The sequence below is a fragment of the Leptonychotes weddellii genome, chromosome 16, assembly GCF_054177405.1.
Source record: "Leptonychotes weddellii isolate Sample4059 chromosome 16, ASM5417740v2, whole genome shotgun sequence".
NCBI lineage: Eukaryota > Metazoa > Chordata > Mammalia > Carnivora > Phocidae > Leptonychotes > Leptonychotes weddellii.
This window is the reverse complement of record NC_138384.1, coordinates 43,886,453-43,909,450: the sequence shown is the minus strand read 5'-3', so window position 1 is coordinate 43,909,450 and position 22,998 is coordinate 43,886,453. Positions and strand designations below refer to the sequence as shown.

The 22,998-nt window shown below is 48.4% G+C and overlaps 1 protein-coding gene across 9 annotated transcripts in view; it reads right to left on the bottom strand.

The window, feature by feature from the left end:
- CCDC61 (coiled-coil domain containing 61) overlaps positions 1-22,014 on the bottom strand; it is a 25,021-nt gene extending 3,007 nt beyond the window's left edge. For 2 of the 9 annotated variants that reach the window (XM_081807132.1, XM_081807133.1), the window contains exons 1-7: positions 13,047-14,745; positions 11,870-12,028; positions 11,532-11,614; positions 7,378-7,535; positions 6,081-6,242; positions 187-397; positions 13-95 (exon numbers count right to left, since the gene is read on the bottom strand). In XM_081807132.1, coding sequence (XP_081663258.1) covers positions 13-95; positions 187-397; positions 6,081-6,242; positions 7,378-7,535; positions 11,532-11,614; positions 11,870-12,028; positions 13,047-13,083 — 893 coding nt within the window. In that variant the 5' untranslated portion in view covers positions 13,084-14,745. Of the gene's footprint in view, positions 1-12; positions 96-186; positions 398-6,080; positions 6,243-7,377; positions 7,536-11,531; positions 11,615-11,869; positions 12,029-13,046; positions 14,746-15,614; positions 15,802-19,372; positions 19,499-21,761 lie in introns of those variants that run through there. The other 7 variants (XM_081807134.1, XM_081807136.1, XM_081807137.1 and 4 more) reach the window with 7 other exon arrangements.
- Between the last annotated feature and the right edge of the window lie 984 nt (positions 22,015-22,998).

Genomic DNA, 22,998 nt, shown 5'->3' with positions numbered 1-22,998 from the left:
CTCGTCTCTCACCCCCTCTTGTACACCTCCAGCTCGGTGTTCACGGTCCTAAGCCGGGCGCGCAGGCTCCGCTCCGAAGCCTTCACCTCCTCGAGCTGCCAGGAGTGAACAGGGGCAGAGAGGACCACACGGAGGCCGAGGTCCACGCCCCACCGGTCACCCCCGCCGGCCGCCCCGCCCCCTCACCTCCTTGGCCAGGCGCCGGCAATCCTGGCTGCGGCGGCCAACCCCGCGGTGTCCAAGGCCCCGCTCTTGCCGCAGCTCCAGCTCCAGGCCCCTGACGAGCCCACGCAGCGCCTCCGCCTCCTGGCGCGCAGCCCTCCCTGCCAGAGCCTCCTCTCGAGATTGGCCCAGCTGCGCCTCCAGTTCTCGCTTCTCAGATGCCAGGCGTGAAACCCTGGGGGAAGTGGGTAGAGGGAAGACAAGAGTCGGGAGGGGGTCTCTCAGGATCCCATCATTCTCACTTCTCCATGGGGTGGGCACGAACCATTTCACCTGCTCCAGGAACAGGGAAATGCAGCCCCACCACTCCAGCTGCCCCTGTGGTCCCATCATCTCTCCTCCTCCACCTCTCCCACATGAGGAGGAACACGGCCACATCACTCTCATTCATCCCACGGGGAGGACACAGCCCTGCGAATTCCAATTCCAAAATAAATCTCATAAATCTGTCCTTCTCTATACCCTGAACGCCTAGCCCTGAAGTCCTGGCCTTAGACTCCCCCCAGGCCTCCCAGCCAAGTCTCACTACCTCCTATTCACCAGAAGGCTCTAAAATGCAAATCCAATGGGGAACCTAGTTGGTTCAGGTGGTTGGGCTTCCTATTCTTGATTTTGGCTCAGGTCATGGGTCCTGAGATTGAGCCCCACATGGAGCCCCCCATCGGGCTCCACACTCAGCATGGGGTCTGCTTGTCCCTCCTCCCTCCCCTGCTTGTACTCTCTGACACACTCTCTCTCTAAAATAAATAAATAAAAATTAAAAAAAAAATAAAATGCAAATCCAATCAGATCCCCTACTATGCTCAAAACCTTCCTTGAAGAAAAGATGTACACAAAAGGCTATTCACTGCAACACTATTCGTAATAGCAAAAAGAGTAGAAATGACCAAAATGTATACCAACAGAAAATAAGTTGAATTTCTATGGTATATCCACTAAACGTCCTAGCCAATGCAATAAAACAAGAAAAAGGGGCACCTGGGTGGCCCAGTCATTAAACGTCTGCCTTCGGCTCAGGTGATGATCCCAGGGTCCTGGGATCGAGCCCCGCATCGGGCTCCCTGCTCTGCGGGAAGCCTGCTTCTCCCTCTCCCACTCCCCCTGCTTGTGTTCCCTCTCTCGCTGTGTCTCTCTCTGTCAAATAAATAAAATCTTAAAAAAAAAAAAAAAGAATTAACAAAACAGTCATTTGCAGATGAAATGATTATAAATATTGATAATCAAAGGAAATCTACAAATTATAAGAAATAAGAAAATGCACCAAAGTTACTAGATACAAAATCAACATATAGATACAATTATATGAGTGGCTCAGTTAACCAACTGAGCGCCTGCCTTGGGCTCAGGTCATGATCTCAGGGTCCTGGGACTGAGCCCCGCATCAGGCTCCCTGCTCACTGGGGAGTCTGCTTCTCCCTCTGCCTCTGACGCTTCCCTCTGCTCCTGCTCTTTCCCTGTCTCTCAAATAAAAAAAAAAACTTTTGAAAAAATTAAATAAATAAATACAATTATATAAACATCAACATGATTTATATTTAAAGTAAAGAAACCATTAGCCAAATTGTCCAAAGATGAAAAAAATCTAACAAAAGTAGGATGGGATAACATCATTGAGACATTTAAATAAATGCAGAGGTATGTTGTTTGTATACTGGAATACTCACTGTTTATATAGATTTCAGCTTCCCCTAAATTACTCTATAGATTCAATGCAATACCAGTAAGTTTTGGAGTGCCTGGCTGGCTCAGTCAGTGGAGCATTTGACTCTTGGCGTCAGTGTTATAAGTTCGAGCTTCATGTTGGGTGTATTTTTTTTTTTTTTTAAGATTTTTTTTTTTTATTTATTTTTTTTAGAGAGCGAGCGAGAGAGAAACAGCATGAGAGGGGAGAGAGTCAGAGGGAGAAGCAGGCTCCCCGCTGAGCCGGGAGCCCGATGTGGGACTCGATCCCAGGACCCTGGGATCATGACCTGAGCCGAAGGCAGACGCTCAACCGACTGAGCCACCCAGGGGTCCCTGTTGGGTGTATTTTTATTTAAAAAGAATAAACTCTCAATCCTATTATTAAAAAAAAAAATTCCAACAGGTTTTATGCTTTTGTATTGAAAAACCTATTGATTCTAGGGTGCCTGGGTGGCTCAGTCGTTAAGCTTCTGCCTTCGGCTCAGGTCATGATCCCAGGGTCCTAGGATCGAGTCCCGCATCGGGCTCCCTGCTCTGCGGGGAGCCTGCTTCTCCCTCTCCCACTCCCCCTGCTTGTGTTCCTGCTCTCGCTGTCTCTCTCTCTCTGTCAAATAAATAAATAAAATCTTAAAAAAAAACCAAAACCTATTGATTCTAAAATTTATCAAGAAATGTGAATTTCCAAAAATAACCAAAAACATTCTTCAAAGGGAAAAACAAAAGTCCGAAGACTTGCTCTACCCAGTATCAGCCTAATTATAAGGCTGCAATAATTTAACGGTGTGCTGCCAGCATAAGCATAGACAAACCAATGGACTACAGAGCACAGAACCTCACCTGATGGATGACACCTAAACATGCTTTGTGATAGAAGTGACAATGGCTAAGCAGTAGGGAAAGGATACTCTTTTTTTTTTTTTTTGTAAGATTTTATTTATTTGCGCGCGCGCGAGAGAGATAGCGAGAGAGAGCACAAGCAGGGAGGAGAGGGAGAAGCAGGCTCCCCACTGAGCAGGAAGCCCGACGTGGGACTCGATCCCAGGACTCCGGGATCATGACCTGAGCCGAAGGCAGGCGCTTAACCAACTGAGCCACCCAGGTGCCCCAAGGAAATGATACTCTTTTCAATAAATGTCACTGGGCTGATTGACTGGTAATGTGAAAAAACCATGAAAGGACACCTACCTCCCCCCAAATCAATTTCAGGTAGATTGTAGACATAAATGTGTAAAGCAAAAGACAAAAAACTATAGAAGATGATATAGGGCAATATCTTCAGGATACTGGGAGAAAGGGATTCTAAGAGAAGACATAAAAATGAGTAACTTCAGAGAAAAAATTTATAAATTAGTCTACATAAAATTAAGAACATCTGTTTATCAAAAGGCACTATTAAGAGAGTAAAAAGCCCAGCTATAGAGGGCAAGGAGGTTTCTGAAATACATAAAATTAACAAAGGGCTCATATCCTGACTATATAAAGAGTTCCTGGAAGTCAGTAAGAAGTACATGACAGAAGAAAAATAGACATGATAGGTGAATAGACAGCTCACAAAAGAGGAAATCCAAATGGCTACTAAATATATGAAAAACTGCTCAACCTCATTGGTAATTAGCAAATAAAAAGTACCAAGAGATGCTGGGCTGATGGGACCTTAATAAGAAGGAACCAGGTCTCCACATCCGAACTCATCAGCCCCAACACCACCTGACAGTGAGCAAGCACACAGCACCACCGAGGAAGGTGTCTTGCCAGAAACCTAAATCTGACCAGCCTATAGGTTTAACAACTACTTCACAGGAAATACAGGGGACAGGGGAATACATTAACCATGGAGATAGAATGAAGTATTTAAGAGGAGATATGTCCGGGATTTGCTTCTCGGGCAGAAGGGAGTGTGTAGATCAAACAAGATGGGCAAAATGTAGGTAACCATTGAATCAGGGGCACAAGTACATGGGCATGATACCATTGTCTACTTTTGTGTGTTCTTGGAATTTTTCCTAATAAAACGCTTCTTAAAATCTGTGGCTCCCCTATATTCTCCAGGGAGCTTCCCATTCAGCCCCATCTAGCTGACTTCCCCCTTCCCTTCCTCTCCCCCCACCTTCCTCCCCAGCCAAGCTTCTCTTTGCAGATCCAAGTCCCTTCTCCTGGAACACTTTCTCTCACCCTTCAAACATCACATCCCCTGCCCCCAGCGAGGTTAGGACACGTCCCTCTCTTTGCTCTCGTGGCTCCCTGTACATTTCCTTCCTAGAGCTGGCACTTATCAGTGTGATTATCTGTTTTCTGTCTGGATCTTCACTCCAGCTGTCTGGTCACTGTGAGGGACCTGAGCTTTGTGGCCAGGCTGACTGTGTCTGACTCTACTCCACTTATTACAAGCTGGGTGACCTTATGCAGTTTGACCTCACATCTCTGCGAAGTGGGATGATAATAATAATAATACCTACCTATAAGGCTCTAAGAATCTATGAAGAGTGCTTGGACCATGTCTGGCACTGAGTAAGGGCTCAAGAAACATTAACTAGGGCCGGGCAGTGTGCCTGGGACACAGTATGAACCAGAAAAATGTTGGCTGGATGAATGAATGAATCTGGAGTCTTCCCAAATTCCCTCACTCCAGTTAGGAAGAGGAAGTTGGGAAGAGAAAGATAAGAAGCCACTGACCAGCTATAGGATCTCAAGCCACCCTCGCTAGTTCTGGTTGGTTCTGAAGGGCAAAGGGCGCCACGCTGTGGCCAGTCTGGGAAACACATACACCCCCACACACCAGAGAGTCCTGAGGATGAACTGAGGCTAAAGCTTATCCTGCTTCCCAGCAATGCACAGCCAAGCTCTTCCAGGAAGACCCACAAGGCTCTCCAGCTCTATAAGCTCCCACTCCTCCCTGTCAGCCCCAACACTCAGTCCTGGCCTAGGGGCCCAGCAGCTGCCAACAGAGCTCAGCAGCTAAAGGAAACAAACAACAATGCTATACTTGGTGCTGGCTGCTTGGATTCAAGGTCTAGCCTGGCCATATTACTCACTGTGTGACCTGGGGCAAATTCTCTAGCCTCTCTGGGCCTCAGTGTTCCTCCTCTGCAAAATGGGGACAACAGCAATGCCCACCTTGCAAGGATTAAAGGAATGAAGTCATAAAGCACTGAGCAGAATCCCTGGCACACAGTGAAATGCTCAATAAATGTTAGCTGCTGTAATAATTATTATTGTTATTACTAAAAATATTGGGGCGCCTGGGTGGCTCAGTCGTTGAAGTGTCCGACTCTCGATCTCAGCTCGATCTCAGCTCAGGTCTTAATCTCAGGGTCATGAGTTCAAGCCCTGTGCTGGGCCCCAGTGTGGAGCCTACTTAAAAAAATAAAAAATAAAAACAAATAAAAATATTATTTGCTCCCCACTGGGTGGGGCCTCCTCCAGATGGGGATGGAATCCCTGATTCAGCACCCCACAGTGCATAGCACACAGTAGGTACTCGGAAATGTGCCAAAAAGCCTTTGCTTTCTTCACTTTACTCTTCTAGTCCCCTTGTTTTCACCACGTCGGACCAAACACAAAGCCTTTGCACATGCTGTTCATTCTGCCTAGAACACTGTTCCCCACCCCCTTCACCTGACCTACTCCAAGACCCCATCAGGTTCCTACTGCAGCCTCCTATAGCACAGACCACCTTTTCTGCCTAACCCCATTTCTGGGGCAATGCTATACTCAGGTGGTTACGGGATCAACATCCACCTGCCCCCTGGGCGGGCCACTACGTGAAGGGCAAGGAGGGGGTCAATACAAAAGAGGCACTAGATAGAGCCCTACCTCCCATCCTGTCTTTATGCATGCGGCTCCCTCTGCCTACGACACCCCTCCCTTACCAGGCTGGCTCCAGTCTCCCCTCTGGGCTTCCCAAGCTCCACCCACTGTGAATTGTCGCTGTCTGCATACAGAGCTATGTTCCCCCACTGGACTGGGAGTCCCAGGAGGGCAGGGCCAGGACTGTCTCAGTCGTTGCTGTCCCCAGCACCACCCAGCGCAAGGCAGGCACAGAGGAGGGGTTCAGAATAAATATTTGGTGAATGAGGGACCACCATTCTCTCAGGAGTGCTGAGCACGGGGCCCTGCGGTGCCCAATAGGATGCCTCCCCCACCCAGCCCCAGCCACCTTGCCCTCCCAGACTCACTGCTCCCTCAGGTGCCAGATCTCAGTCTCCCGGGTGTCCCGAGCATCCTGGCCGTCCAGCCCTCGAAGGCGGCCCAGCTCCTCCTTCAGTGAGCGGATGATGCCCTGCAGGACCACAGGGTCTGGCTTGCCCTGGTACGGAAGGGGCAGCGGGTAGTGAATCCTGAGGAGGATTAGAACCGTGGCAGCTCAGAGGCCAAGAATCCACCCCAGGGTAGCTACCAGACCCTGAGAGCCTTCGAGTATGAAAACCCCCAATTCCAAAACCTCACATTCCTAGAGGCGTACATTCCGAATGCAGCTTCAAGCCCGCTCCCTGCTCCCCTACCCCTTGGCCAGCCGGCCAGCCCTCAGACTCCCTTATCTAGCCATCTTGCATTGACAGGCCTGGTGCAGTCTGAACTGACTTGTAACATGGGTATCATGTTACCTGCCACCAAGCAAAGTTCTAATTCAGATTCCACAGGCATAGATTCTCAATGGCCTGACCTGTCTCACCTTTTGGCTAAGGAAAGATAGGGCACCTCGATTAACTGCACCACCAGATGCTATGCATAGGGGACTGACAACTTCCCACTAGAAAATCCAGGTGCTATTATCAAATGGGGCAGATACCATCCCTGGTTACCCAAGAGCCATTCCCAGCTCTTTTTTGCCTTGCTGCCTCCCACTAAACAGGCTAAAAAAAGCCAGCTTGTCATTATCCTAGCATCCCCTGCATGTGACCGCTTGTGGCCAAGTATTAAGGAAACGGCCATAAGACCATTTCTGGCCAAATATTATAGGAAATCTGTTGGGCATCTTCTAGGAACACTTTTGTTTTCCTGATAAAAACGGTAGATGCCATTAGCCACTACAGCCCTGTTCTCTTCCTCTTGCTTTGATACAGAAGCAATGCCTGGAGGGCCAGCAGCCATTTTGTGACCATGAAGAGATAAGGATGGAGGTCAAAAGCCAACACATTAGGGATGACAAAAGGAAACAAAACAAAACAGAAGGAGCCTGAGTCCCTAATGAAACTTCTGGGTAGTAACCACCCACCTTGACATTTTGTTGTGTGATAAACTTGTTTGTTTAAAGCACTAGTAATAGTTACTCTGCTACTTACAGCCCAGCATGATACTAAATGATACAAATCTCAACACTTAAGATTCCAAAGGCAACACCCCCACCCCCACCACCCCCACCCCCGCCCGCCACCCCCCCTCACCCCAGCCCTCAGGGAGTTCCTGAGTTTGAACCACATCCCCTCCCACCTGCCCACCAGCCTGAGCCTGGAGCCAGTCCCTTATCCCCACCTGTCAAACTCCACAGAGTAGATGAGGATCAGGTAGCGCTTGGAGTTGAGCTGGGCCGATCTCGAGGCCAAGGGGCCCGGGCGGCCCCCCATCTTGCGATTCCGCAGGGACTCCAGATCTGTGTAGGTCAGCAGGTCAAGGGTGACCGACTCACTGCTCTGTTGGAAGAGGATGGGAGGAAATGCCAGGAGACTGGACATGGCCATACCCAGAGCACACAACCCACCTACCCAGGCCACGCCCCATCCATTCTTTGGACTCGCTGGGCTTTTCCTACACTGAGGCCAATGATCAAGATGGCGCTGCCCAGGGGCGCCTGGGTGGCTCAGTCGTTAAGCGTCTGCCTTCGGCTCAGGTCATGATCCCAGGGTCCTGGGATCGAGCCCCGCATCGGGCTCCCTGCTCAGCAGGAAGCCTGCTTCTCCCTCTCCCCAATCCCTGCTTGTGTTCCCTCTCTCACTCTGTCTCTCTCTGTCAAATAAATAAATAAAATCTTTAAAAAAAAAAAAAAAAAAAAAGATGGCCCTGCCCTAGGGGCTGGCACAAGGACGCCAGAGGGAGAAACTGGAAAGAACCTAAACCCTCAACCATGGGGGGGCAGCTTAGTGCTGTGGCTCTCCAAGTCTTGTCCAAAGACCCCTGGGGGTCCCCGAGACCCTTTCAGGGAGTCCATGAGGTCCAAACAATTATCATAATAATACTAAGATGTCATATGCCTTTTTTTGCTGTGCTGACATTTATACCAATGGTGCAAAATAATGGTGGTAAAAGTGAAGGTGCCCATTAGCACAAATCAAGCCAGTGGCATCAAACATACTGGTAGCCCCTGTAGTCTCTGTTGCCACACAGTCTCAGTGGGGGGCCGGGAAGGAAGAAGAAACAAGCAAACCTAACACAGGAAATCAAACCTAGAATGGTCCCTCTTTTTTTTTTTTTTTTTAGATTTTGTTTGTTTATTTGACACAGAGAGAGAGAGCGCACAAGCAGGGGGAGCAGCAGACAGAGGGAGAGGGAGAAGCAGGCTCCCCACTGAGCAGGGAGCCCGACATGGTGCTGAATCCCAGGACCCTGGGATCATGACCTGTGCCGAAGGCAGATGCAGACGCTTAACCGACTGAGCCACCCAGGCACCCCAAACCTAGAATGTTCTTGATGAAGCAGTAAAAATTATTAATTTTTTTTGAATCTCCATCCTTGAGTACATGGCTTTTTACTACTCTGTGACAAGAAAGGAAGCACACATTCTGTGGCATTCCAAAGTATGACAGTTGTCTCAGGAAGAACACTTGTGTAATCCGAGTTTGGGGCTAAATTAGACGCTTTTTCATGGAACTCTATTTTTACTTGAAAGAACGACTGACAGACATAACTATGGTTATTCAGACTTGGATGTCTGGCAGGCATTTTCTCAAAAATGAACAAAGTCAGCCTGTCACTTCAAGAAAAACAGCTAACGGTATTTGTTGCCAATGGTAAAATTCAAACTTCACAGCAAAAATTAGAATTTTGGAAAACTTGGATCTGCTGCTGTGTGCTTGATAGCTTCTTGATGTTGAAAGACTTCCCTGGGGGCGCCTGGGTGGCTCAGTTGGTTAGGCGACTGCCTTCGGCTCAGGTCATGATCCTGGAGTCCCGGGATCGAGTCCCGCATCGGGCTCCCTGCTCGGCGGGGAGTCTGCTTCTCCCTCTGACCCTCCTCCCTCTCGTGCTCTCTGTCTCTCATTCTGTCTCAAATAAATAAATAAAATCTTTAAAAAAAAAAAAGAAAAGAAAGAAAGACTTCCCTGGTGAGATCAGTGAGGATATTAACAAACGTGACTTCCTGATATTGTATAATGAAATGTGTCAACATTCAGAAGATCTGCGTAACTCAGTGAACTGTATTTTTTAAATGACCAATGCATGATATCATAAAATGGATAAAAGATCCAAGTGAAGTTCAAGATACATCAATAGATTTTAATGTAATGTAATATGAAAAGTTCATTGATAGGCTTTTGGACTCCACACTACAACAAATCTTTAAGAAATTACCACCTGTCCACTTTTAGTATTTTAGCAAAGAAGGATCTGTACAATTTCCTGATGAAAGGACTCCCTTTTCCAACCACATATCTATGTGAGTGAGATTTTCCTGCATATACTTCAACCAAAACATATCACAAAAGACTGAATGCAGAAGCACATATAAGAATCTAGAAGTTTTTGGGGCACCTGAGTGGCTCAGTCGGTTAAGTGTCTGCTTTTGGCTCAGGTCATAATCTCTGAGTCCTGGGAACGAGCCCCACATCAGGCTCCCTGCCTGCTTCCTCCCTCTCCCTCTCCCTCTCCCTGCGGCTCCCCCTGCTTGTATGTACTCTCTCTCTCCGTCAAATAAATAAAAATCTTAAAAAAAAAAAAAAAAGAATCCAGCAGTTTTCTATTAAGCAAGACATTAAAGAGATTTGCAAAAATGTAAAACAATGCTGTATTTCCTACTATTTTATTTTGTTTTAGAAAATGTATTTTTCATAAAAATGTTATTTAACATATAACTGGTTTATTACAGTGACTTTTAAGTGAATTCATAAATATCTTTAAATTATTCTCAGTTTTAATTTATAAAACAACTTAATCTATAATATGGCAAACAAATATTGATAGATAAAATCTGCATAAACAAAAGCTCTTTGATGTACTCAATAATTTTTAAGAGCATAAGAGGTCATGACACCAAAAAACTTGAGAACCATTGGGTTAAACAAATCATGCCACATGGGTATAATGGAATACTAAGCAACCACTAACAAGGAAGACAAACTCACAAGTAGATGACAATAATAAAAAGACAATATCTGTAAAGCACTTATGAGCCAGACACTATTCTAAGCTTTTTACATAGAACTCATTTAATCTTCACCACACTGTGAAATAGGAATTACTGTTATCCCCCCATTACAGTTAAGAAAACTAAGGCATGGGGCACCCAGCAGCTCAGTCAGTTAAGCATCCAAGTCTTGATTTCCACTCAGGTCATGATCTCAAGGTCAAGAGATTGAGCCCCATATTAGGCTCTGCACTGAGTGTGGAGCCCGCTTAAGATTCTTTCTCTCCCTCTGCCCACCCCCCTGCCCCTGTTTGTGCGTACTCTCTCTCTCTCTCTCCCTCTCTCTGAAAGAAAGAAAGAAAGAAAGAAAGAAAGAAAGAAAGAAAGAAAGAAAGAAAGAAGAAAGAACTAAGGCATGGAGGGGAAGTAACTGGTCCAGGGCTCCCAGCTAGTAAGTAGCAGTGATGAGTCTGACTTCAGAGTTCATGCTCTTGGCCATTATGCTATACTGCCTACACATAGTAAAATGTTAACAGTCTAAAGTAGGGGACAGAAAGGGGATTATAAGAGACTGTCGCTTTCTAAATCACACACTGTAACACTGTCATAATTTTATGAGTGCAAATTTTATCTATCATCAGAGGAATAATGTAGTTCATAGTTTTAAAATGATGTCTAAATAGCATCCCTGCCACTCTAACTTCCAACCTGATTTTTTTTCTATTAATACTTTTAACTACTTGACACTATATATTTTTTCAATTTTTTGTTTCTCCCACTAGAATGTCAGCTTCGTAAGGACAGGAATTTTGTCTCTTTTGTTCACTGCTGTATCCCACTGTTTACCACAGCACCTGGCACACTGTAGATACTCAGTAAAAATGACACAAATGAGTACCTATATTCACTGATGTGGCTAAATGTTTATGAAATATTGTTGAATTTTTTAAAAGCAGGTTAAAGAATACTTTGGGAAGTATGCCAACTATATAAAATTGTATATCTGCAAATACACACACACACACATTTTCACAAGTAAACAAAGAAGTGGAAAAATGACTGGAATGATTTTCACCAAAATATTAATAAAATATTACCAGGAATGAGTATTAGGAGTAGAGTGATTTTTACTCTCTTCTTTACATTTCTCTGTGACATGAATTTTCTACATGAGAGTAACTATCACTAGGATCAGAATAAACCACTTAACATTTGGGAAAGAAAAAGACAGCCCTGTCCCTTTAAGGAAAGAGAAAGTAGAGGGTCTTGCATTCATCAGATGGGCATCTACCTCCCCAGGGATCCAGAAAACAGAAACCTCCCCTGGCCCCCCAGCCCTGGCCCCTACCTGGGTGAGAGCCGACTCCAGCATGTTACAGAAGATATTGAACTGTTTGAAGTTCCCCGTCTTATGAGTCAGATCTTCAATGACTGGGTAGAGAGAAAAGTCCTTCCTGGAGTCTAACCACTTGCCCAGCCCAAGATCAATGCATCCAAGCTTTTCAACTTTCCCCAACTCCAGTGCCTCTGGCCTGAGGGATGAGGCCTCCACTCCCCCTCCCCACCTCAGAGAGTCTCTGGTCAGGTAGAAGAGGCAGATGGGCAGGTTCCGAGCTGGTCTCATCTTCAGGGAGAAGGTGATCCCAGGGAAGGACAGGTGAACCCACCCCAGGCCGGCACACTCACAGCTGGCATCGAATTCGCCCCGCCACTGATCAGCCGTCATCCGGTCCTCCACTTCCAGCTCCAGCACCTGTCCAGACACCACCAGCCGCACAGCATGCTCCACACCCCGGAAGATGTAGTCCACCTGCAGGCCAGCTGGCTGGTCCATGGCCGGTGTCACTGGAGAAAGGGAGGAGACAGAGACCCAGAGGGGCTGAGAGCCCAGGCTCGGAAGCAGGAAGGCCAGAATTCATATCCTGGCTCCACCATTTACCAGCTTTGGCACCTTAGGAAAGAGACTCCCTCTCTGTGCCTCAATGTCCTCATCTGGAAAATGGGTATAATAGTGGTTATCTATCTCACAGAGCTGTCATGAGGATTAAATTGGACAATACACATAAAAGCATTTTGAACTGTGTCCATGCCCAACACATGCTGGCTACCAGAATATATGATTTCTGACAAGAGAATCATGATTAATACTATTATTAATTTATTAATCCTTACACTCATTATATATTAATTATTCATTCATTCATTCAAACATTTGTGGAGGGGCACCGGGGTGGCTCAGATGGTTAGGCGTCTGCCTTCGGCTCAGGTCATGATCCCAGGGTCCTGGGATCGAGCCCTGCATCAGGCTCCCTGCTCCGCGGGAGGCCTGCTTCTCCCTCTCCCACTCCCCGTTTGTGTTCCCTCACTCGCTGTGTCTCTCTCTGTCAAATAAATAAATAAAATCTTTTAAAAAATTTTTTTGTGGAGAAAAATCAAGCTGCATAGGGGGACAGAGAGTACTGAGGTCAGACAGGGCAGATTTTAGGTAGGGGGTCAGGGCAGGCCTCCCTGAGGAGGTAACCTACAGGCAGAGAACTGAAGGAAGGCAGGGAGCATGCTAAATGGCTATCTAGGGAAAGTGGTCTGAGTCGAGAGAACAGCAGCACTATGTATTATCAATGATACACTTAAATCATGTCCAATGAATTAATAATCTATTTTATTAATTGGCCTGTTGTAAGCCTAAGTACCTTCTCTTAGGCAATAGGGCTACGACTCGCTGTTAGTTCTATGAGGTGGAAGAGAGGAGCAGATCTCTGCCTTCAGCCTGGATTTTAGGGGATGATTCAGAATGAGAGCCCCGGGTTGCCTGAGTTCATATCTAGCTTTAGCTATGTGCACATACACAGGCAAGTTACTTAACCTCTCTTGGAGCCAGATTCCTTATCTTTAAAGCACATGCCATCCTGGGTGCTGGGGATATGATGAGAAACCAGATTATGCCCCTACTCTCAAGAGGGCGGCAACAGTCAGAGGTATAAAATGTCAAAAAAAAAAAAAAAAAGTGAAGTAGGGGCGCCTGGGTGGCTCAGTTGTTAAGCGTCTGCCTTCAGCTCAGGTCATGATCCCAGGGTCCTGGGATCGAGCACTGCTTCAGGCTCCCTGCTCAGCGGGAAGCCTGCTTCTCCCTCTCCCTCTCCTCCTGCTTGTGTTCCTCTCTCGCTGTGTCTCTCTCTGTCAAATAAATAAATAAAATCTTAAAAAAAAAAAAGTGAAGTAGTGGAAAAAGGAGATGCTGGGGGTAGGGGTTGCTCTTTCAGCTAAGGTAGCCAGGGAAGGCCTCTCTCAGGAGAGGCCTAGAGAGGGGTAAGGAGATGGGTGAATATCTGGGGGAAGAGTATCCAGCAAAGGGAACACCCAAGCAAGAGCTCCAAGGTGGGATGTTCCTGATTTGTTCTAAGAACAGCAAGGTCAGCATCAGGGAGGGACCTAGATGAGATATAATGGGCCAGATGATGCTCATGCAGGTCTCTGTAAGCCCATAGAAGGGTAACAGTGCTCATCTCCTTGGATTGGTGTAAGGATTCAATGAGTTAATCACGTTAAAATCTTTGAACAAATTGAGCAATGCCTGACACACAGCAAGCACTCATATACATACTGGCATTATTATCATTATCATTATCATGATTTCTTTGTTGTTGTGTCTTGAAAGGCAGTACAGAAACAAGGCAAGCCCATTTTTCTTCCCAGTGTACAGATGGGGAAACTGAGACTCAGTGGAGTCCCACAGCTGCCCCAAAAACAGAGCTACCCAGGGCTGCCCTAAACCAGATCATGGGGACCCCTCCAAAGCCTGGTCTCCTTCACTCCGCCACATCCTCTGCTCCTCACACTTTCCCCAAGAAGTCCTCCTAAAGGCTGATATCAGAAAATATAATATTGTGAGGCCAGAAAATGATGAGCCCTGAAACTCAAGGTCAGTGGTTTTTAACCTTTTAAGAGTCTTTGCACCTTTGATAGTCTAGTGAGATCTCTGAACCCTCCCCAGATAAATGAATAGGCCCACAACCCTTTGCAAATAATTTCAGGGGCTCCCAGAATACCACCCTGAGGCCCATCCACACATCCCCTTTATCAAAGACCCAAGGACAATCGCCAAAGCCCCCAGACATTCTGGCAGGCTCCTCTGTCTCTAGACCCAAGCTCTTAAGTTTATTTGGGAGAGGGGTCTCTCGTGTTTGGAAGTGGCTGATGAAATCGAGAGACCTCTTCCCCTTGAAAATCCACTCTCACAATTAGGTACTCTCACATTCTCTGTAGGTTCAGAGGTGGGGTTAATAGTCCCTGACCTATAGGCAAACAAACAGCTACACGTTTCAGCATATCTCGCATCCCCTGGTCCTCAGTGTGGGTGCCAGGCAGCGCTGGCCCCGCCCCACCGGGTATCCTAGACACCGCCTCCGACCCCGCCCCCTCCAGCTCCGCGAGCCAATCAGCAGTCGCGCCGTTCTGGTTACCAAGGCGTTGGAGGTACCTGCAGAACGCCTGGGGAGCCGCACAGCTTCACTGCCCAATTCACCAACCCCTCGTGGTACCGAACTCCAGGGAGGAGAGAGGACTAAAGGGGCCCGTCCCACCCCATCTCCACCACCAACCCTGCCCTGCTCTCCTCCTTGCCCACTTCCCCGCATAAGCTCCCCATTCTCTTCCAGAGAATAGCAGCCCTTCACTAAATCACAGGGCCTTTCCGTATCCAACTGCCCTGATGTCATTAGCCTCCATCTCAGTCCCCAGATATTAAGCCTCTGAATAGTCCCCCCGAATTCCATTGTCCCCTTACACACAACTGCCTCCCACACCTCCACAAACTTCGCCCGTTCCCCTCCCCTCATCCCCTCTTCTCAGCTTGTCGTGAGCACTCAACACTTGCTGATGAAATAAACCCGACACCTCGGCCAGCTCCCCATCACTCATTCCCCAGAGGGCCTAGAGATTCTGGACTCCCTTCCCCTCCCCGCTGCAGAACCTCCCTCCCTCCATATTCCCGCCTCACCCCTTCTACCACGTTCCCGAAACCAGCCCTCTCCGCTCCCTTCCCCAAGTCCCTTACTGCCATTCGGCTCTCCCAGTTTGGGGGCAGGGGGCCACATTCCCCTTCTCTGTACACCAGCCCCCATGTTCTCCTGGGGTTTCCCCCATATTCTACCTGAATTTTGCTCCCTCCTATTATTCTGCCTGCATATTCGCCCAAGGTTCTACTCCACAGTGGGGATCTACCCCATTCTCAGCCTGTCTTACATTATCCCCATATTTCACCTGGATTCTGTTCCCTCCCAAATTCTATGTAAACCCTCTCTCCCCCTCCCCACATTTTCCACCTCTCTTCCCTGCAGAGCCTTCCCAGGACAGCCCCCCCCACCCAATTCTGGGATTCCCCAGGCCCCGCGCCCCTCCCTCCTTCCACGCCCCCCCCCCCTTGTCCTTCTACCTGCATCCTCCATCCTTGCTCTGTGACCAGTGGCCCATCCTGGTTGCTGGTTTCGTTCCAGTCCCAAGACTCTCCTAGCTCCTCTGCGTCTCAGCTTCTAGACCCTGCATTCGAGGCCCCGCCCTCGCCAACCCGTGACGTCAGCACTTCAACCTTGCGAGCTCCGCGTGCACACCCCAGCACCCCACTCTGGCCCACACACCTGATCCCATTTCTCGGGCCTCGTGACATCACGGCTTCAGCACACACGCACATACACGTACGCATACGCACGCGCGCGCGCACACACGCACAAGCACACTCAGCTTTCCGACCCCGGGGCCTTTCCCTCTCATCTTTCACTAAGGTGACTCCCCTCTCGGTTTCCAGGGTTACATCACGGTCCCTGGCTCCTCCTCCTCCCAATAGCGCTCCCTGGATATTTCAGACTTCGCAGCCCTCGCCCTAGGGTGGAAGCTGAGAATCCTCCACGCTGGGCTCCCCCAAAACAAATCCACATCACCATCTCCCACACAGGACACGGGTAAATCACCACTTCTGTCAGCCCCCACTCCTGATGGCTATTTCGCACTGTCTGCGGCACCCTCTCCCGCCAACACCCCATATTTCAGCCTGGCCATGACCTAGCTGGCCTCTCCTATACAGTATACCCCCCACCTCACATGCACACACTGGCCTGGCCGGAGTGACCCCTCCCCGCCATGTGAGTGAGTTTTAGCTGGCTAGAATTCCCCTCCCTTCACTCTGCACTCCCCCAGAATATAGACCAGAGCCTTCCACAATGTCCCCCTGGAATATATAAACACAAAAACCTTTAAGGACTCCTCATGATCTGCCCCTCCATAGTGTACACTGCAGCCCACCACCCCCCCCCCAGGAATATCCAAACCTCCCCCCTACTATCCCTCAAACAGGACTACACACATCCATCAACCAGTGACTTGTCCTTAATTCTGTTCTCTGGTAGATGCTGTAACCATCCCCCATTTTACAGAGGATGAAACTGAGATATGCCTAGAATCCTGAAGTGAGGGGCTTCCCATTACCCAGCTACCCTTCTGTTTCCTCCCATTACTCTCTGCTCCTTTCCCTCCAGGCACCAATCCTTATGTGTGGCCTCGGACCTTAAACATGACACACACTGCGGGAAAGGGACTCCTGGGTTCAGCTCCTGCTCCACCACTTACCCACAATGTGACCCACGGCAAGGCGCTTAGCCTCTCTGGGTTTTTCCCACCAGTAAAGTGAGGATAATAAGAGGGCCCATCTCACATAGGGTGATTGTGGGGATTAAATTAATTAATACATGTAAGGAGTTTCAAACAGTGCCTGGCACCTGGTCAGCTGTTTACCATCTGTGCAACTAGCTGACGATTAGTTGACAGACCAGAAGCCCAAGAGGGCAGAGCCATTTTGATCATTCTTGTATCTTCAGCACCCTGGGCCTGGCACAGATCAGGGACTACTTGTGAATTTATGCGAGATGCCAGGAAACGGGGTTCTAGGCACTGGAGATACAGCCAAGGTCCTCTCCCCTCAGCTCACTGCTTTGTCATCAGGTCCCAACTCCAATGTCCATTCCCACAGGAAGCCCTCCCTGACTCCCAGGCTAGGTAAAGAGCTGTTTCAATCACCAGTGTCCCCGGCACTGCTTGGCAGAGGGGCAGCCCCAGAGGGGTAGTTTAATGATGAGAGAGCTCCAGTCCAAGCTCCGAACTGGTCTGTTTCTTCGAGAGGACTGCAGACCTTCAGCATGAACACGGGTGCTTGACTTAAAAAAATGCAGGATCTTGGGCATGATCCCAAATCTACAGAAGCAGAACCTCTGGGAGTGGGCCCAGGAATCTGCATTTCCTCCAAGCTCTCCCAGCTCTGAGATCTGAGAGCTTCTGCCCCTGGATACCCTTCTGTTTCCTCCCAGTTTATTACCTGCCCAGTTTATTACCCCCTCTTGACGCCACCACCCCACCCAAGACTCTCCCAGCTCAACAACCCTGCCCTATACTACAGGGAGCCTCCCCCCGCCCCCCGCCCAGGGGGGTGTTGACGGTGTAATACAGGTAACACTTTTTAAGCATCTATGGGTCCTTCTAGGTGCTAAGCTCTATATTCTCATGGAGTCAACACTCTAGTGGGGGGTGGGAGTCTAAGAAGCCAGGGGATATAAACAAACCCTAATATATGTTGGGTACTGGTAAGTGTTACTGAAGAAAAGCAAAACCAGGTGATGAGGCGCCAGGAAATAACAGGAGCTATTTTAGCTTGGGTGGTCAGAGAGGGCCTGTCTGTGGATTTGACATTTGAACAGAGACCTAAGGAAGTGAGGGAGAAGCCATGTAGACATCTAGAGGGAACATGATCCAGACGGAGGGCACAGCAATGACACTCCCCAGGTGGGAATGTATGTGCTATGTCTGAAGAACAAGGAAGCCAGGGTGGCTGAAGCAGTGTCAACAGGGGAGAATGGCAGGAGTTGAGGGCAGGCTGGAGGGAGAACTGGATAAGGTGGAGCACTATGAGCTTAGCAAGGACTTATACTGTGTGAGGTGGGAGCCACGGGAGTGCCTGGACCAGGGAGTAACATGATCTGACTTTTGTTTCAACAGGAACCCCCAACTGTGGGGTCCAGGGCAGAGGCCAGCGAGGAGGCCACTGCAACAGACCAGGTAAGGGCAAGTGATGGCATGAATCAGAGCAGCAAGGGAGGTGGTGAGATACAGCTGGATTCTGGAAGTGTTCTGAAGATAGACCCATGAGATTTGCTGATTGGCGGATGGCATGCAGGAAAGGGAAAAGGGAGAGTCAAGGACAACTCCAGGATTTTTGTCTTGAGTACCTGGAAGAATAGAACTGCCATCAGCTGGGTTTGGAAGGGGGAAACTACAAGTTTGGTTAGGGACAAGTTTTTAAAGCATGGATGGCAGTTGGACTTCCAAGTAGAGAAGAGTCAGCCATTGGACAAATGAGTCTGGAGTTCAGAGAGATCCAGACTGCAGGCCGGCACTTGGGAGTTATCATTATATAAAGAGCATGTGAAGCCAAGAGACTAGGTGAGTGGTACAGACAGAGAAGAGATGAGGTCATTCTAAGCATGCTAAAAGCTGAGGCACAGAGGGTTAAAGAATTTGCCCAAAGCCACCCTGACGTTCAGTGGCAGGGCCAGTGGCAAAGCCAGCATTTAAGCTCAGGCAACCCAACTCCAGAGCCCACAGTCTTAACCACCGGGAGGGGTGTTAGGAAGTTTAAGAGTAACTCATACAAAACTTGGCACATAGTAAGCCCTGAGTAAACGCTGCATGTATCATGTGGCTTCACACCTCCCTAAAGCACACCTCCATCCTCGAAGTCCTCACTCATTCTCTCCCTCCGTAGTGCTTCACCTGCCCTCCACGCACATCAAAGCTTGTAACTCATCCCAAGGACCTCCGCTCCTCCACACCGCGCTACAATAACCCCTCGCCTCAAAACCTCCCATTAAATCACAAGGCTATATTACAGGGGAATTTCTGTATTTTACCGCCTGCTGTCTCCAGCTTTACACACTTTCCCCCATTAAAGACCCTCCTGCAAGATACAAAACATCTCCCCCCATCCCCGACTCAGATACTGCCCTCTGTCTCACAAACCCACGTCAAAGTGCCTATCCGTGTTAAAGGTCACCCCTCCCGATTCCTACACTGCCCGGTCAGCTGCCCGCCGCAGCCCACCCTCCCCCAGAGCATCCCCTCCCCCCAGGATCCCCACCCTGGCCCGCGCACCCGCCACTCCCGCCGCCTCTCACCTTCTCCACAGACACCCCTCCTCGCGAGCAGTTCAACTGCCGAAGCTCCAGCCCCGCCCCAGGATCCGGCCTTCTCGCTTCTGACTGGCCCTGGCTTACTTGCAGACAGGTTCTCATTAGTCAAAACAGACGCCCGTCACTCCGTGTCCCGCCTCAGAGACGAACCCGCCTTCCAAAGCTCGCAATTGGCCAACTCGGATGAGAGATTCCTACATGGGCCTGGTCGTCGGTCTTCTCTCCAATCATTACTGGCTAATCCCTACTGCCAGTCATGCAAAGCGGGTTGTTCCTCGGAGGGGGAGGAAATCCTGGAAGTAGCCCCTTGACTCCGCCCATCACCCCCTGCAGCGGACTAGACGCGCCCACGAGGGGGGGCGGGCTGAAAGAGAGTCGGCGGCACATGCGCACAGGAAGGTCTTGGCCGCCGCGGGTCCGGAAGCTGCAGGGAAGTTCTAAGCGTAAAGAGGGGCAGAGGTTTATCGTTGCTCAGTGCGTTCCAAACCAGCATTAAGCGCTTTGCAGGCCTCGGCTTATTTAAACTTAACAACAACTCTGCGGTGTAGGGGCTGCTATGATCCCCAATTTGCTATTAAGGAAACAGTCTCAGAGAGGTACAGCCACTGCCCGGGGATCACACAGCTTGGGAACGTATTCCTGTTTTGAGCCAATGAGTCATCAACAGGGCTGATAGAATTTACAGAGTTTGGTGGGGGAGTATGGGAGGGGAGAGTTCCCTAAAAGAAATACAAAATTACTAACAAAATTGGGTATGAGGGGCGCCTGGGTGGCTCAGTCGGTTAAGCGTCTGCCTTCAGCTCAGGTCATGATCCCAGTATCCTGGGGTCGAGCCCCGCATCAGGCTCCCTGATCAGCGGGGAGTCTGCTTCTCCCTCTGCCTTTATCCCTACTTGTGCTCGCTCTCTCTCTAATAAATAAATAAAATATATTTTTTTTAAATTGGGTATGAACGTGAAAATTTAGAATATGAAATAATAACAAATTACGTATTTAGAAGGGCTGACAAATACCACAAACATTGCAAAATCCCAAAAGATAACGTAATGTTTTTATTAATTTACTGCCTGACACACCTCTGTGGTAGTCGCCTACTTTGTTGGCTGCAAATACTTATTTCATAATATCCTAATCTGCAGAGAGAAGAGAAAAGTAACTTATCTTCCCTCTAGTACGCTTGATGGAACTTTCTTTTAGTCCTTATAGTTTAGAAAAAGTTTCACCTTCACAAGTCAGTATGGGTGATGTCATCGAGACATTTTGGAAATTTGTGAAAACTTTCACAAAGTTTAATTCATGTTAGCTATGTTTTGGAAAATGCTTTCATGGACTAGCTTCTGGTTCAGTCTTTTTTTTTTTCTTTTTAAGATTTTATTTATTTGAGAGAGAGAGAATGACTGGGGATGGAGGGTGCAGGCAGAGGGAGAAGCAGACTCCCCTGCTGGGCAGGGAGACCAATGCGGGGCTCGATCCTAGGACCCTGGGATCGTGACCTGAGCCAAAGACAGACACTTAACCCACTGAGCCACCAAGGCGCCCCTCGCTCAGTCCTTTTAATTACTGACTCACCTCCATTGCACAAGTGCTTGTGGAGTGAGTCACTAGAGCATAGGGTCATGCCACAGTAGACTGTGGGGCCTTGTACCTCGTGAGTTAGCACCTCCAACAATAGGAGCATTCCTGGAAGCCATTCCTAAACCAAGACTGCTAGTTAGGTAATTCAAGTATATCTGAAAGCGGCTACGAACCACATCACCATATCCCATGAAACCCAACCTAAATGTATCCTCAACTCACCTTCCTCTCCGCTAGATCCCACAAATGCCTGAGGCTACTCCAGCACCACCCACGGTAAAAGAAGTACAACAGGGGGGAGTAGAATTGCAAAAAGACAGTAGTCTTCACCAATGGCGTTTTAAATATCCTCCTTTTGCAAATGTTATGAAGACCTCAGACCTTAGGAACGCATTAAAGGACCTTTGCAAATCAAGGTCCTGAAGCTGGCATGGGCTTGACTATAAACCCATCCTGAACACCAGTCATCATGCACTTGAGTGTCCATTGGGTGCCAGAGGCTAATGCCAAAAATCTTGCCCTGAAGCTTAAGGGCCAGTCCTGCCATTGCCATCAACTGGTTGTGGGGCCCCCTTCCCTCTCTAGATAAGAGTTTTCCCACTTGTAAATTGAGTATTGCTAAAAAGACTAACGTTTCGGGTTGTTAAGGAGGCCCAGATATAAAGTTCACAAAACAGTCCAGTTAAGAACTTGGGCTTTGCAGTCCGAGAGGCCAGGATTAGAATCCAAGACACACTGGGGAGGGAAAAAAAAGGAATCCCAAAGCATCCTCTTACCAGCTGTGGAAGCTCCCATAAGTCATGCCTCTTCCCCGAGCTTTGCTTTCTTCATCCATAAATGGAGTTCAAGTCATTCCTTCATTCATCAAGCGTTTACTGAGCATCTGCTATACTCCAGGCACTTTTCTGGGTGCTAGGGGTAGGTACATCAGTGAACAAAGAGAAAAAGTCAGTGCCTCATGAAAGGGAAAGAATTAAATTATAAACAAACAAATGTATATATGTCAGATTGTGATAAGTGCTACGGAGAAAATAAAACAGAGTAAAGGGGACAGGGTGGTCAGAGGTATCTCAGACAAGGTGACTTAGAAGAGAGACCGGAAGAAAGTGAAAGAACCACCCTTGCGGGTACAGGGCTAGAACATTCCAGGAAAAACAAACAATGAGTGCAAAAGCCCGGAGGTGGGAGCCTGCCTGATGCATTTAAAGAACAGTGAGGGGGCGCCTGGGTGGCTCAGTCATTGGGCGTCTGCTTTCCGCTCAGGTCATGATCCTAGGATCCTGGGATCGAGCCCCTGCATCACATCATCCGGCTCGCTGCTCAGCGGGAAGCCTGCTTCTCCCTCTCCCACTCCCCCTGCTTGTGTTCCCTCTCTCACTCTCTTTCTCTGTCAAATAAATAAAATCTTAAAAAAAAAAAAAAAAAAGAAGAGTGAGGAGGGGCACCCGGCTGGCTTAGTTGGTAGAACACGTGGCTCTTGATCTTGGGGTGGTGAGTTCGAGCCCAGTGTTGGGGGTAGAGTTTACTTAAAAAAACAAAAACAAAAACCAGGGAGGAAATCAATACTGAGTGAGTGGGAGTGTGGAATAAGACACCTGGGAGGGAGCCAGAGGCCAAGTCATGCAGGTGTTGTAAGCCGTTGTGAGGTCTCTGGGTTTTGCTCTGAGATGGGACCCATTGAAGGTTGAGGGCAGCAGGGACACTTTTATTCATGTCATAAGTGGTGATGCTGGTGGCTGTGTTAAGAATAGACTGTTAAGGGGCACCAAGTGGCACAGTCAGCTGAGCTTCCAGCTCTTGGTTTCGGCTCAGGTCATGATCTCATGGGTTGTGAGATCGAGCCCCGCATTGGGCTACGTTCTCAGTATGGAGTCTGCCCGAATTTCTCTCTCCCTCTGCCCCTCCCCCCCGTCTCTCTCACACTCTCTCAAATAAATCAATAAATATTTTTTTAAAAGAATCAGCTATTAAAATAATTCAAATGAAATAAAATAGTGCCACCTGTGGGAAACA